The following is a 16714-nucleotide window of genomic DNA, read 5'->3' on the forward strand; positions in this document are numbered from 1 at the left end:
TATTTCAATTATCTAGTCCCCCGACTTCTAGGAAGATCTATTGCCTGCAGACTAAACCTCCATGCAACTATATCAAAAAATCTTACTTGCAAGGTAGGCATGTTACCAGGAAATGGACCTCCATGCCAATGTTTTCCATTATGAGGGCAGGTGGATATACTGCGTTGTCACCAAAAAGAAAAAAACAACTCAGACACACATGAAACACAGCTGAATACAGACAAGTGGGAGTCAGGGGGCCTAGCTAGTATTGACAACTCTGCCCCACAAGAAAGATGTTGATTGTTAATTGCAGCTTCCTCAACCAAAACAGCAACTCTGACTCATGTCAGGAGGAATGTTCAGCAAAATATATTGCAATGAACCTTATGGAGTTAGTACCTATTTAAAAACAAAACAAAAACCACCAAACAGATCTTGGAGAGCAGCCCAGGCTGAGAGAAGTAACAGCTGAATGGGTACAAGGTAAGTTAAGAAAAGATTGTGATATTAATACAGTTCCAGGCAGTCAAACTGAGGCAATATTTGTGTTTGGACAAACTAAGTAATTGCATTAGAACAATTTTGTTCTAGTGGCTGCTGAAGGCTCCTGAGCAAGAAGTATTGGTTTCCCTTTTCCCTTCTGTTGGCAGTTGAACTCCTCACATGAAGCTGGACCTCACCTATTTTGCCTTTTTAAAGTTGATAATTTCTACCTCGATGATCGTTGCAGAATACCTCATACACAAGTCAGACAGGAAATGCAAGACAAGATTTTAATCGTTAAAAGTTTATCGATAACCTCTTATATACACATAGTTATACACAAAGTGGTTCATGAGTCCCTCATCTTAGAGAATTCTGCTGGTGAGGTTGGTTGGCTGAAAACTTCTCTCTGTCTTGGTCATCTCACAGATATGATGTTAATGTGGAAAAAGCCAGTTGGGTTGTTGATGGGTATGGCTTTCTTCATGGACTTATATTGTTCTTTAGCTGGGCACTGAAAGGAGCCCATGTTCATCAGCTGTATCCAAAATTTTACAGATGACTGGAGACTCCACCTTGAACACAGAGATCAAAATATTAACAACTACAAAATCATTAATAAACTCTTACAGGAGACTGCAACAGAGATCACAAGATTAATTACAACAGCGTGCAAGAGGCTTGAGCATCACTTTGTAAAACTTGGTAAATGCTTTTTACTTTTGTGTATGATATCTGTAGTATATTAACAATGTAATTACTAATAATAAATCCTCATTTCCCTAGGCAAATGCAATTGAACAGAAAGCAATACTTGTTCAGCAGTTATGTATTTGGGCTAAGGTATGTTACAAGAATCTTTCTTTTGTGAAGAGTCAGTGGAAGGAAGGGACTGTTTTAAACTTGAGGAAATGGATGGGAGATGTCATAGGTCTAAGGTGCACAGAGCTGACTAGATGGAGCAGCAGCTCGCTAAGGTTAGCAAGAACACTTAAATGATGTTAGCATTCTTCAGTGCATTTAAAAATCCTGCTGCGGCTTTCTCTGTGGTCTCTGTGTTCCCCTGTCTGGGGCAGACTTGCATTGCTAGCCCTGCCTGAGATGGTAAGTGTAAAACCTTTCACTTCAGTAGAAAAATCTCTTTATCAAATTAAAAACATTCCTTTTACTCTATGACTAATGCAAGCGACCACACTACACACACTTTCCATAAAGTGGAACGTGGACTTTGAGACATCCTCTACAAAGTGACACCTGATCTTAGGAAATTCAAGTATGTGTTTACATACCCCAAGGATGTATTGGCAAGAATGAGGCTCTAACATATATATGGTTACAGCATGAGGTGAATCAGACTCTTTACATCTGAAAACAGAAATTTTGCAGTGTTTAGCATGTAGTAAGCACAAAAATGAAATCTGTATTTCCTTACTATCTATCTAATTTTTACTAAGCCCAGCTAATGGACATAGCTTTCTGAGCTTTATGAAAGACAGAGAGAGGCTTTCCCATCTGGTTTAGGAAGCAGAAACACGATACATCAGTTTACTAAAAAAAAGTTAACTTACTTCAATTTCACAGTCACCTGCCTTGGCTTCTCGGTTAAGTCACAAACATCTCCATTTCCATAGAAATGAGACACCATCCTGCCCAGAAGTTTGGAATGAAGAAGTTTGGAAATAGTGAACAGAATTCTTAAGCACAGAGCTAACTTGTGTAATAGCGTATCTTGTCATTCTTCAAATATTTAACTCCAATATACAAAACAAACAAGGAAAATGCTGTATATCAGTTATTACATAAACAAATAATTGTTTACTAATGAAAGTCTTTTCCTCTGCATCATACCCAAAATCTTGCATGTTGACTGGGGGAAAAATCTATACAACCTTCTCGTAACAGTTTATTATGTAACTGAATATTCATGCATGGCAGAACTGGGCCCTGGCACTTGTTTTTCTCTATCACAAGTATGAGACTAACTCAGGAACTCATAACCAGAGTTAACCATACCTAACTGTCTGTGTACCATCTTCTCTAAGATAGTAGGTTCTTGCAGCATTCTTTTTGGACCATTCAATGTGTTCCTCCTTGTTCCAGGTACCCACAACCACAGAAGTCTTGCCACTTTCCTTGTCCTAAAAAAAGGAAAGGCTGAGCTGATAATTTTGTTTTAATGACAGAAGAACATTTCCTCAAAAACCCACAGATGTTCAGCTTTGATTATCCCCGTGCTCTATCTGATGTGGTACCTACATTCCTCTGCGTAAACTCTTGAGCAGCACACTGAGGATTTATTTTTTGAAACGCATCTTCTTAAGCCCAAGATGTAGATTAGCCAAGAAAAGGATGCTGCTTTTTTCAAACCAAAAACAGATTCTTTAACCTCCCCACCACCAGCCACAGTCAGCATTTGGCAGAACATAAAACTATTTAAATGTACCTCATGATACTGATGAACATATTTGCCATAGCAGAATTCATACTTCCACCAACCGACACCCTAGGGAGAGGTAGAATCTCAGCATTAAAATGAAACAAAACCCCAAAAACAACCACTCCCATTTCCCTCCTGACCCTAAATCACTGATTATTTTAGCTGTAAAACTCCAACTTTTATTCAGATATGCTGATTTGTGATTTGCTTTGAGAGAGAATCTCTTATTAGACTAATTGGCATAGGCAAGGGATGGAATAGATGAGTTTAAGCAAAGAGGACCTCATTCTTATGTCGACTCGTAGAAGAGCCATATAAGGACTAAGTTCTTTAAACTACTTGTACCTCCTCTATTCATCTTTTTAAGAAATATTTTACTCTTTTAAAGACAGTGAAAACTTCAGATGCCTCTTCGCTGCTGGCTCGTCTTTCACTAAGGTATATCTTTTTTTTTTTTCCTTTCTCACTAACAAAATTAACACTGAACAATTCTCATGATCTACTTTCATTTTTCACTGTCCAACTAAGTTTATTTTCAACAGAAAAATTAAAGATACCTTTCTAGCATAGACCTAGGTATATAAGCCTTCCCTCTATCAACGAAAGGCAATTATTATGCGCATAAGAATGCTGTTAAAACATTAACTTGACATGGCTTGTGCAATAAATGCACCAGTGTTTTACTCATATAATAGAAGCGTACTATTGCTTCAACTTTGCATTTTGCCCAGCACGGCCAAGGAAAAAAGTTATTTAATGAGGATCTATTTAAATATTTGAAAGTCAGGGGAAATATCATTCATGAACATTAAGCTCCAACTCTCTACCCTCCAGACCCGAATTAAAATTATAGATTTATGCCCAAACTAATATGCCTATGGAAGCATATAAAGAGTATCGAAGGCAAAGACTGGGCAAAAGTAGGTCTTGAATGCAGATCAAAAGAATATTTTCAGTTAAGGTTGAACTAGTTACTAGTAATTCATTTCTTTAAAGGAAAATACCTCTTTTGTTATCAGGAAACAAAGTAGTCCCCCTTCTGGCTGAAATACTAATTTCAACTATCAGCATTCATGGGGAAAATGAAAAACCCACCACCATATTGCACCTGCAATTAAGGAATTGCTATTTGATTGTATGCAGCCTTAATTTCTTACCCCATGGAAACAGTAAGAACCACTAAGAAACTCCTTTATAAGTTGGTCATCAGTCAATTTGGAGATGTGGGTTGTTCCCACAGTTAATAGTTGATGGCTGCCGACAGCAACAGGCTTATGAATGGAAGAAAATTTATCTTCTTTTGTTGAATGCATTTCTTCCTGAAATTAAAGTATACAAAAATATATTAATTAGACTTCATATGCCCCTTTCAAAATCTTATAAACTATAGGAAGTTACTTAATACTAAGTGAGGCAGGCTGTGCAAAGAAGTATGAAAGCATGCTGTCACCACTTTCACTGTGCCTTAGACACAGCTAAACAAAAGACTGAGTCAGAAACTTAGCAACTTTCCAAACTGTAGGCTAAGAAGGCTACAGAAGTTTTCTACTGGTAGCCCAAATATAGTTGATATGTTTTCTTTCCAAACAAAGTAAGTTACATGAAATTTCAAAAAACTTAAAGACCATTTGAAAGACTGACGTGGTCTTACAAAGTTGAGTAAATGAACTTACTCCACTGAACTGCAAGTTATGTGTACTATAACAAGGAAAACAAGTACTTTTCTATTTCAAATTAAAGAAATTCTACCTCCTTAACCCTTCTGAAAGGCATCTTCATCATTTCTTGCTGTTTTTCCAGCTGTTCCAGATTATGAGGTTTAAGTGGGGATCCTGGCAAGGACTGGCAAAAAATGTCATTCACAGGAGAAGCCCTGAACCTGTGCAAACAAGTTATGGATATATAACTTATAATGCTTTAAAGACAAGACATACTTTTTGATTGCTAAAAATTTCTGACTGAGTTTAGCTTGAGCTATTTTTTTCTTGCAATAGCACCATCTCATTCAAAGCTACAATGTCCATGCAGCCGATGTAAATGAGCGTAGCCCAGTGCAGACTCACTACCACCACTGCCAGACAACTGGCAGCACAATCTAATCACTCTTCTTCAAAAGGAAAAAAACAGTTATTAAAAAGCAAACTGCATTGCACATGTACTGTGAATGTAATGTCAAGACTCCAAAAAGCCCTCTCAGAAGTAAAAAAAACTTCAGTGATTAAAACTGATAGATGCAGTTCCTGTATAATTAAAATAACACATTCCTGTACTGTGACGTGTATGGCTTTTCCCACTCCACATATATCATTATTCCTCTATCACTCTCTTCATTAGCTATGTCTACAAAAAGCGGCTCATCTCAGGAAAGAAAAATCAGCTGGAGGAGAGTAACACGCCTTTCTCCTTGTTTTACGCAAATGAAGGCCTCATTAGAACACCAAATAAACCTTAACAGATTATTAAGGCAAACATCAAAATGAAAATCATACTGACAAATGATGTATTTGTACAGTTTTTGTTTCTCATCTCATTGAAAAGGTGCTCTTTAGAGGAAACTTATTTACAAAACAAACATGCAGGCACTGCTTCAGAAGCAAGGTGGCATTCTGTGATGTCCTCCTTTGAAAAGTCTGTAAGACACAGCAGTAGCTCTATGACAATTGCCCCTGTAGTTGAAAGAATCTAAACATGTTTCCTAAATAGTTACTACACTCCAGATTAAATAAGTACTGTATCAAAGAAGCCTGTTTTCATCTGAATTTTATTTAAAAAGCGTAACACTGACAGTTACAGTAGTCTTACTACTACTCAATCTTCCCTCCTGATCCAAATTTCCACCAATTTAAAAGAAAAAAAAATCAAACTGTAACCAAATAAGAATGCCAACTAGAACTAATGGATGTGCTTTTGCTAAGTTAATGCAACTGCGTTATTGGGTAAGCGTAGTAAAGGGATGGTGTCTGAAGTACTGCTAAGTGCTGTTTCGGGGAACACAACAGGAAAAGTGCACTTGAAATGAAGTTGGTTTTTCTGTTCTTACCTCTGCTGACACTGAGCAGCGTTTCAAGCTGACCATCTCTACCCACCTTTATTTACTAAGATGTAAGTCTGAGAATAAAAATCTTGTATGTTTAAGTATTTCTTGCCAGTGGCCAGAAAGTCTTCCATGCTTTCAGTTTGGGAGGGAATAGTGGCTCAAGACTTCATTCTTATCACATGAAAAAAAACAATTTGCCTTGCACTTTCTATTCTGCTGATACAGAGGCTTATAAGACAGGTAACACATAGCATACAAACAACAGATGAGCACAATAGATAATACTGTGTTATCTGTTGCGCTTAACAGATCCATCCACATGATAAAATTGCTAGTTGGGACGAAATATATAAGAGCATCACTTATTTACCCTAAACGGGAAGCATGTATAAAATGCACTGTCAAGGATTTTATCCTTTAGACTTTGTTGCCTATTTCAGAACAGCAATTAAATACTTGCTTGTTCTGATGTCTGTGTGTATGGGAAATAGAACTCCTGTCAATTATTTTCCCCTTTCATTTTTACGTCATGTACTTAGCAATTCTGCTTACAACCTTTGAAAGGTCAAAGCTATTAAAACTACAGATATCCTCTAGATGCATGTTACAATTCAGAGACGGGAGAAAAAAAGAATCCTAAAATTGATTTTTGGACAAATAAACCTGTAACTGTGAACTCTTCAGATGAAAATGACATACAGCTAGTGGTAAGGCAATAAACCAAGGCAAGGACATATAGGAGCTTCTTAAGTTTTGAGTACAGCTAAGATAAATGTTAGTAAGGTTATGGCTGAAGACCATACTTCTGTTTTTTGAAATTAAGTAGAGTAGTTGAAGTCTATGCACACATACATGGTGCGTGCAATTTGCAGTATCTAAATACTATAAAGATGATCCCCAAAGACTTTGAAATCATAAACTAAGAGACGAGACTGAGTGTTCTTAGTCTGCCCGCAGCCTTCAGGCCCTGGTTTGCATTCCTCCGGAACAACAGAGCCAGAAGCTTACCTGTTGAAAATAAAATACTTCCCATCTGCTTCTCATACAGGATCAACCAGGAGAGACTTACAAAATGCAAATACTGTGCAACTTAAAATGAAAACTCTTAAGACTATGCAAAACTGCACTTGCCAAAATAAGTACATATGAGTATCACAGTTCTGTACCAGAAACCACAGCTGAATATAAGACTTATATAAGCACATGCACAGAAGCTGATGAAAATTTGGAGTGATAATGTTAGCCAAAATTTGGGTACCATACCTATATTTAGGATGGTTGCATAACAGAGGTGTCAATATAACCACTTCATATTCACAAGTCGTAACTTCTGCTACTGAAAGAATCTCATGTTTAGCTTCTGGATGACAGATGTACATCACTGTACTTGATCTGGGTAGGTTTTGTCTCAAGCTACAAGGTGTGCCGTTTCCCATTTCTACAGGATAGTATGGGGTCATCTGCCCTTCTATATTTTTTGTAGGTATCTAGGTGAAAGAAAGTAAAAGTTAAGGATCACAGTAAAACTCCTTTGACTCTTCTGAAACAGAAAACACTGTAACATTGTGCAGAGCCAGCACTACTGGATTGAAACCAGCCCCCATGTACTGACTCAGTGTTGCTGCAACATCCAAACACATTCTGGTTTATTACCTCCAGCTCAGCACTGCACAGATGCACCAAGCCACGTGAGGTCTGACTAGAAACACCACTGCAAAAGCAGCTGGTTTCTCTGCACAGGTTGCTTGATGGTGCAGTTCTAAGAAAGCTCGCCAGCTGGGTGCAATGTTTTGAAAGAGCACCAAGCCAGCTGTGTTCACCCTGTAATCTAGGAGCCAAGGAGCTGTGAGTAGCTCTGCCAGGCTCAGCTCAGGTCTGGCCAGGCATGTTACCTTCAGTTCAGTGTCAGGCCATGAAGAATCCCCAATGGCCCCTTGCAAAGTCATCCAGGCATCTGCCCTTATCATACCCAGCCCAGGTGTCTCCTTGTACAGAGTATCTCATACCACCTGGTATCGTAGCTAACAGAAAGTTAACAATATATACTAAGTAAATCATGCTTTATAAAATTTGAAATGGCGGTGTAAAATACATTACTTCAAAATGCATTTTGAAGTAAAGGTAGTTTACAAAGCCCAAATAAAAACTTTAAATCTACTTTCCTTCATTTTCTACACCCTAGGTAAATTCTCTTCAGACTTGTTCCTTCATGTTTTGTCCAACTTCCCCTTCAGGAAACTAATTCCCCAAACTGCTAGGAAGTCCCTCTTTGGCTCCTATCTTCAAAGCAGCTAACATTCCTGGGTACCAAAAGGTCTGTTTGTGCAAAAGCCATGTTGGAACCCACAATCGAGACCACTTTCGATCTGTTGTTGCTTGAGCTAGTAAAGGTTTTCAGTGCACAACAAATCAGGCTCGGTGCTAAAAGGTAGTGGTGCCTTCTATGCTTGGGCCAAAACCCAGGGGAGCTGGGACCCTCCTACATCTCACCTACTGCAGAGTTCTCAAACCAAGCTACCCTGTCACAGGCCATGGACTTTTTTTTTCCTGACAACTGTTCCATCATGAATGAAGTGATGAGACATTTGTGAGTTACAGGAATGAACGTGGCAGTAGCTTAATTGCTCAGGCACTCCTTAGCTTCCAGTCACATATCCACTCTATACCCAAATATTCGGTGGTCAAAGGTGGTAAGCAAAGATATATTCCATTGGCTCACAAAAGTGGTACCAATATCTTTCCTTCCTATCTTCCTGAATAAAAGAACTGACTTTTCCTTAAATATTGAAAAATTATACCTAGGCATTTCATTGCTTACTCAAGAAACCTAAATGGAGAGAGCTCCTGTTTGTACACAAATCCTATTGAGAGGTCTGTCAGTTAAGATAAATCTCTAGCCTCAGCAGGTTTTTGGTTACTTTAAGCAGCACCCACCCAGCTGTGTTATGTATCCTTTCCCTTTCCTGACTACAGATTCCAATCAAGTTGCAAACTTAAATTATTTGTGGACTGAAATCAAGTCAGTGTACATACATCATAAATACTGGTAAAAAAAAGTCTGCAAAAATGTTTCTCAACTTCTGAAGTAATGAATAAAAATTCTTCAATTTCCAAGAACCACAGCCATCAGAACAGGCACATTCTGACTTGAGTCTGCTTTCCCAACTACCTGCAAAATGCTGATCAGGCATGCATATTTTCTGAGATCCACTGCAAGAGAGATATCACTCTCTGCTATGTAAATCGGTATTACAAAGAACATGCAGATGAAAGTTTGACTTCAGAATTTAAATAAAGGTAACTGGAAATAAGATAGGTGCATGTTTATCTGCAGGTCAGATTTGCTATTGCTAATCCCAAACACCAGCGTGCTTCAGGTATTTACACTGTTTTGCTACCAAGTCAGTAACTCACAATTGCATTTTGGGACCTTAATAATAGGAAAGTTCTCTAATGGAAAACAGAAGCACAGAGTTTTACAGGATGGGTCATCAAGTCAGGTGAGAAATCTACGGATTTGGTGCTGTACAGTTCTGTTAAGCATTTCTAACCCAAAATTTATGAAAGGGAATAGGGATTTCTGATGCAGCTAGAAAAATAACTGTTACTAGACCTTAATGTGACTTTGTGGATATGTGTATTGTTTTCATAGGGAAAGAATACATAGTTCATATCTCATATAAGTTTAAGATTGGCATAACTTTAATTTAAATAAACAGGAGGGTAAGAAATTTACTAACTAGACTAAGCAAACTTTTAGCAGTGTAACTAATAATCTAAAGTGAAAAGAGTGCAGCTCGGGAACAGAGTTTCATTTTTTGATATTCATTTTGTTAGGGAACTTATAATCTCATCATATATAAATTGCCTCCACTATCGATGGCAAAAGTTAAAATAGATGTTTTTCACTTGCCTCTTTTGCACTCTCTTTTGGATTTTCCTTCTCTTCTTGATCTAGGGAATAATTAAGAATGAGGTAAGCATAAAGTCTGTGAGCTCGAAATAAAGTGAAATTATACAGAGAAGTTTGTTTTGTGTATTTGCTTGTACTTTGTGTATAAGCTGTCAAGAGTCAATTTTAACAACTTGCAGGTGCAAAAGAGGAAAGAAAGGAAATAAACAGTGATCTAGGGTCCAGAGCAAACAGAATAAAATATGAGTAAGCATCATCTTAACACAATTTTGAGTTTATGTGACAGGCCAAATCCAGCTTTAGCACCACAGGAATACCATGGAGGCCAGAATAACATGCCACTGCTGCCGTTCTTCAAGGTATAGCTGACTATTCTCTTCAAAGTGAGTGAATTACACACTGAGACAGTACACAGCAACTACTTCAGCCTACCCACCAGCCAGCCTCAGAGGGTGCACTAGGTATAGGATGAAGCTAGGCCAGACTGCACACTATGCTCATGATCATGAGGATAAGCATAGTAACAGAGTAAGGGTTACAAGTCGTCACAGGTTAAAGCTGTCTTTAGTTCTGAACTGTTTCAGGAGATGGTCTGGACTCCATTCAGAATTAGATGAGCAAAAGGCAACTCTGCTTTGCTGTCACCCATTCAGCTATTCCAAGTTTACTGTATCACACTTGTGAATTTAGCTCACAATGGTTTGAAACACCTTCTATTTCCATCTATTTTATTTTTTAAGAGAAGTAGTGTGAATTGCTGTATAGGAAGCATAGAATAAAATCTGCCACTTAAGCGAAGAGTACAGAGAGTGAACATACTAGAAGACTGGTAACTTGACAAATTATCAAGACAACTTAAGGTATCATCACTTGTAACTTCTCAGAATAATAGCCCACAACAGAATTCATAAACATCACGTGCAGCAGCTTTTAGGGAGAATTAGGCATCTCTGCACAGGATTAATGACAACACAAGCAAACACCCCAACTTACTAATAAAAGGAGCCAAATAATGCAGTTTCTGAGTCAAGTTTCTTTTTAGGACTAGGATACCTAACTGAAGGTTGCAAACAGGAATTCAAAGAAATAGGGTTAATAGCTCTAAATCCCCTTCAAGATCAAGGCACTCCAGTGAATCACATTTAGGAGGAAAAATGGTGGTGCCTTTTATGTACTAGCCTAGAATTAAAAAAAAAAAAAAAAAAAAAAGGTAAATTATTGTTTTCTACTGTTTCCATCAGCTCTGATGAATGAACACTTAGTCTGTGGATTTTGAGAATTCTCTGAACCAATATACTGCCTACATAAGGGAACCAGATATCAACAGGTGTGAACACAGAACTTCCAGTATCTACCAAAATTTATCTGCAAAATGCAAGTATTCAGAAAATTATTCTAAACTACAGTTTGAGTTTGGGGCTCAGCTACCTAATTTTCACTGAAGTCCCACTTTTTGCACTTCAGTATTTCTGAAGGTCTGTGCCAGAAACCCTAAAAAACATTCTGCAACAATTCCAAGGATCAAATCTACCTGCAAAGGCTATAAATGTGTGGGTTTGCATACCACATTCTACTACAAAATAGCAGAGCCCAAGATGTGCTACACACTTTGGCTGCTGTTTCCATCTTGAAAGACACTTCTCCCCACCCAAAAAGAAAGAGTGGCAATAGATTACATTATCAAACAGACTCATCTGGCATATATTTCTTCAATATTGCTACTATGCATTTTTTTCCCCGATCCTAATTAATTATTGCAAATTAATCTAATTAACTAAACATCACAGCGAAACTCACAGGATGAATAAATGCAAAGTGCTGAAAGAAATTACTTAAAAACTACAATTTGTAAAACAGTAACGTACAGAGTTGTACTGTTCTATTGGGAATTGGTTTTCTACAGCATATTTCTTCAAAGAGTAATGGTTAAAACCAAAAGAACTCATTAGCATTAGCAAAATAATCTAAGACAAACCTGGTTCTGATAATGGGTTCTTCATCATCATATTCCCAAGATAGTATTCTTGGATGTTTATTTTCTACAATCAAGAGAGGTTAAAAAAAATCTGTTACTATTTTCCATACTTTTTCAAGCATACAGGTTCTCAACTCTTCTGGAGGAGTTATACACACACGTGCCACTGAAAATGCAGCTGAGACTTCCAAATTGCAAGAAACCTACCTGTCCTGTCTCTTTCTCCTCATGATATTGACGGATGTGTTTTCCATGGCAGACCTCGTAAGTCCAGTAAGATTCAATCTTAAAAATAATAACAATTTTCTGTTTAGATAAATTACCCCCGAAAACATTTCCCCCCTAATTTTTGGCTTTTACAGCAATAAAACGCAGCCAAAGCAGGTGGATAAAAGCACCTTCAAAAACAATACCACAGTGAATGGTCTCACTGTTCCCTAAGCATTTTGATGAGGTTCCAAATAAACACAACAGACGAACTTTCTTAACTTTTACACAGATAAATCAAAAAGATATATAGACTGAATTTGGTCTAAAACCACTGGGACTAAGCTGAACTGACTCAGCACTGCCTGTTTTTGGCAACTGCTGTAGATATGGGCTGTTTATCAATGGGGCTTGACCCACTCTCTCTTCCTCAAGGACTTGCATAAGACCTTGTGTAGGTACAGCATTTGGTCATTTTTGCTCTCTCGGTTTCTCAGTACCAGCCTGTTTGCTATTTGGTTTGTTCTTGTAAGGCACGAGCCTGTGAATTGTGATGACAGCTGATGAAAAATGGAAAAACTTTCAGAGTATCTAGAAGTATGTTTGTTTTGGTGTTCTAACAATTTATGAGAAATGCTGCTCGTTAGACTGCCACGTATTACAGCTTGACTCTTGGAAGTAAGCATTTAAAATCCACATTTTTAAATTGGTATTATAACAACCCCATTTATTTGTATACTGAGATCTTCTACTACATGGAATTTTACCAGTAATATAGGTTAAATCAAAGTTACAGAAAACTTATTTTGGTCTGAATTAGTACATAAAGTTTGAGATATATTTATCTAGGTTATTATGCTAAATCTTAAAATGGACTGAATGAAAACCTTTTGATTAGCATGCAAATTACCAACGCAGAAGTGACATACTCTATATGAACAGCTACTTTGCTTAAAAAGAGGTTCCAACAATTCTCCTGGAGTAGGACCTTTGTAGTCCTTTTCTTCTTCCTACAAAGGAAGGATATTTCATTACATTAAAATTGGAAGAAGTTTGGTTAGTTAATATTCATGTATTAGTTTTTCAAAAAAAGTTTTACTGCAAAATTAAAAGATACAAGAGCTCATTAGTTCTTGCCCTGAAGGAGCTGTGTTGTGATCAGAGAAGGTAATTTAGTTAAACAAGAAGGGACAAGTAGAAGTCACAAAACAGTCAAAGCAGAAGAGTTCTGTGGTTTTAAAAAATATGCACGTTGCAAAAGAGTAGCAGCTCCCAGCTTGCTCTGTCAAGAATGGCAGCTTGGGTTATGAATAGGAAAACAGTATCAACAATCCATTTGTGGAAGTTTACTTCTTCATATCTCTTACTCTGTAAATGTGCATGCTATTGAAGAGGTAAAGTTATGCTATTGAAGAGGTAAAGTTATGCTATTAAAGAGGTAAAGACCCTAAAGGTCTGTCACCTGAGGTGAAGTACTTGCTATTCTCCATCACATAAGGATGAGGGCTATGTCAAAATGTAAACAGTTAACTTGGAAGATGCTGCCAAGACTTGCCTGCAGTTTATGATTACAAACAAGACATGGCTGAACGTACCTCATTGCCACTCGCTATCAGTGGAAGTATGCATTTGTATTTCTCTTTATCCACGGTGGTCATAATGATGTAGTTATCCTCTTTGTACAGGACACCAGTTGTAGGCTTAAAAAAAAACCAAAAACACACACAAATAACCCGTGAACCAATCAGGGTTTTAACGTGCTACCAGCCAGAAACATTCCTAAATTCGTGAGCAGTACAGCTGATCAGGGGAGGGTGGCCCGGGACACCCCCGGGAGGCTGCGGCAGCAGAGGACGGGCTAGGGGCGCTCAGGGGGCCGCAGCTCGCCGGCCTCTGCTCGCCCCTCACCCTCCCCGGGCCCGTCCTGCCCCTCTCAGCCCCCCGGCGCGCACCCACCAGGCTGAACTCGGTGCCGGGCCAGTTCACCCTGAAGGGCACGTCGTCGCTGAGGTGCGGGAGGGTGCGGCCGCCCGCCGCCACCGCTGCCACCGCCGCCAGGAGGCCGCAGAGCAGCGCCCGGGGCCGGCAGCCCCTCATGGCCGCCCGGCGGCTCGGGGGGACCACGGGCAGCCACAGGCCCCCGCCGCCACGTCTGCTTCCGCCGGCTGCGGGGCGGGGCGGCTCCGCCGCATCAACATCCGGGGCGGCCGGCGGTAAGTGCGCGGCGGGCCGCGGCCAGACGGGCCAGGGGCTGGGCGGTTCGCGGCGGTCCCCCGCCGCCACCCCGCGGGGCTCCGGGGCCGGGGCCTCAAGGGGCGGCTCGCAGCCCCTTCCGCGTGCGCGCGGGTTTGGGTGTGTTTCACGTTTATATATGTGTGTATGTGTATGTATGCGTGTATAAAGTCGCCCTTTCCGTGCCTCTCCCAACAGAGAGGTGCAGGAAGCAAGGTGTGGCAGCAGGCTCCGTGGCTGACTCACCCCACTGCGGTGTGGGGCTGTTCGGTGCTGTGGTTAAACCCTGACTTCTGAGACCTCGTGCTGTTGTGCGTTGGTACTTAGTCGGCTGCAAAAACCTGGTATTTCAGAGGGTGCTGTGATTAATTGGGGAATATCTTACTGCGGGCTGTTAAGAAGGCGTGTCTTCTTGTAGCCGTCCTTCCTGAGCACCAGGCGCTTTGCTGGCACGAGCTCCTGCCTCCAGCTAGGCCTAAAAAGGGCCCTGTCCTGTCTGTTGTGACAGCAAAACCAGCACCTGCTGTATAAGCTTGCTGTCACAGGCAGAGCAAGCCCAGAAGCTTAATATTTGAGAGCATTTTGTACGGGATTATAATTGAGTCAGGAATGGCTGCAACTTCTCGTTTAAGATTTACATCTCCATTGTGTGGATGTGGACATGATACACTTTATTTTCCACCTCACCGTTACTAGTACTAGACAAATACCTGATAGTTTCACCCAAATACCCGATTCTACTATGGTAGAAATTTACTCAAGTGTTGATCCATATACCGGAAGGTGTAAAAGCCTCTGGCACGGCAGCATGCTCGACAGGACCCTCCTGGCTATCCAGCACAGCGTGACAAAGCTTTTACATGGAGCAATGCGTGTGCCTTTCCAGAGCGGCATCACTGATGTTCACCCTGCGTTACAAAGTGTACAGTGGGAATGCTGATGTACCCTTTTCTACTGGCTCGACTGTGTTAGGTTTTCCTGTTTTTTCCCCAGATTTTTAGAGTAATACCAGCACGACTTCTATGGTGTAGAGTAGACCTGGAAGGCACAAAGAAATAAGGAACACAATTTTGTGTTCAAGTAAATACAATGAAGCACTTCCTTTTATCTTCAATTAAGAACAAACTGTAAGTTGAGAAATGGTTGGACTGAAATGGAGACTTGAGGAAGGAGAAAGGTGGGGCAATATACTGTCTGCTTTGCAATCGATAAGGGGATGTAGTATGAGGATAATGGGAATGTTTTGGCAGCGTATAGCAATTCTTAATAAACTCAGACTAGCAGAATGGGGGCTGAAATCTTTAATGAGAGAAGTAAACTAGTATGTGGCTGGTGCTAGGAGTATGAAGGCAAAAGGAAGGAAATGATACCAGCAAAAATCTCAGTGGTGGTGGAGAAAGCTAACTGGATGATGTGTGGTCAGTTCAGGTGGATTTGTTCCAGGAATTTCTTCTTCATGTTTGCCAGCAGCTTGATGTATGTATGTACATCCGTGTTTACCCAGCAAAACAAGCTGAATTTGTTTAAACAGTTTAAATATAACAGTTTGTATGCCCTTGGTTGGTTTTTGTCCTGATTAGAAGAACAATTTCTAGATGGAAATAATATAGGTGAAGTAGCTCAAATCTTTACTAAACAGCTGTCACAGGCCTAGTCAATACTTCTGAGCTTTGCTAACATATTTTTGTTTGATTGATTAAGGCTGTAATTTTTTTTTTCCTGTTAAACATGTACCAGAGCTGTGCTGGGAAAAGAACTCTTCTTCCAGTTTAAGTACGTGTACAATGAGAGCACAATGTCAGGAGAGAAGACCTAAGCTGTAAAAGACCAGACAGATGCAGGCAAGGCTCTGAGATAAAGGAGGGCACAACTGAAGGGAAGTTACTTGAATAAAGCCACGGAGGAGCAAGGAAATTACCTTAGTATATGAATACTGAGTGAATGCGAAGTTAGAATAATTAGAGCTGTACTGTGGTTGGTAGTTAAAATGAGGGTCAAGCCATTTGCAGAAGCCTTCTAGAGAAGCCTAATTACTTGAAAATCAGTTTCTAATCTTACAAAAAATATATTCTGGGATAGCGGGAAGTCAAGATACAGGGCCCTGCTGGTGGTTTGCTGTCCCAGTGTCTGCCAGTGTAGACAGCCAACATCCCCTCTTCCTGTCAGCAGCTTGGCTGAACAGTGGAAAATCGCCTATTTTTTTTTTTAACCTTTGCTAAGCAGAACAGACATGGAGAAATAGGTCTGATGGGGGAGTTGTAGTATTTAGTTTTTTTGTTTTTTTTTTCAACATTCTCAGCTCTGTAGTTTGAATAGAATCTGTATCCAGATACATACTAGAAGTAAGAGACGGGAAGGGATGCAAATCTGAGTTAATCTAATAACCCAGTGAACTTCAGGAAACAATGATATAAAATAAAATAGTAATACAATACTGATGGGAGATGT

At 39.7% G+C, this 16714-nt stretch overlaps 2 protein-coding genes across 7 annotated transcripts in view; one reads left to right on the top strand and one right to left on the bottom strand.

Moving 5' to 3' along the window:
- Window positions 1–741: 741 nt before the first annotated feature.
- Window positions 742–14145, bottom strand: ERLEC1 (endoplasmic reticulum lectin 1). Of its 5 annotated transcripts, XM_040554105.1 has the most exons (14): window positions 13991–14145; window positions 13630–13734; window positions 12964–13044; window positions 12035–12112; window positions 11828–11891; window positions 9853–9893; window positions 7203–7426; window positions 4652–4781; window positions 4060–4221; window positions 2909–2968; window positions 2479–2603; window positions 2034–2111; window positions 1755–1830; window positions 742–1040 (listed from the first exon to the last, which is right to left on the bottom strand). In XM_040554105.1, the coding sequence occupies exons 1-14, from the start codon at window positions 14129–14131 to the stop codon at window positions 969–971; spliced, it is 1437 nt and encodes a 478-aa protein (XP_040410039.1). In that variant the 5' UTR covers window positions 14132–14145; the 3' UTR covers window positions 742–968. The 5 variants fall into 5 exon arrangements, with proteins under 5 accessions (XP_040410039.1, XP_040410040.1, XP_040410038.1 ...); XM_040554106.1 differs by lacking the exon at window positions 2034–2111; XM_040554104.1 differs by lacking the exon at window positions 1755–1830.
- Window positions 14124–16714, top strand: part of ASB3 (ankyrin repeat and SOCS box containing 3) — a 33095-nt gene continuing 30504 nt past the window's right edge. Inside the window, exon 1 of one of the 2 annotated variants that reach the window (XM_040554102.1) lies at window positions 14124–14247. The gene's annotated coding sequence lies outside the window, so the exon portion shown is untranslated. The remainder of the gene's footprint in view (window positions 14248–16714) is intronic. The other variant, XM_040554101.1, reaches the window with a different exon arrangement.

This window comes from Cygnus olor, chromosome 3, assembly GCF_009769625.2.
Source record: "Cygnus olor isolate bCygOlo1 chromosome 3, bCygOlo1.pri.v2, whole genome shotgun sequence".
Taxonomy (NCBI): domain Eukaryota; kingdom Metazoa; phylum Chordata; class Aves; order Anseriformes; family Anatidae; genus Cygnus; species Cygnus olor.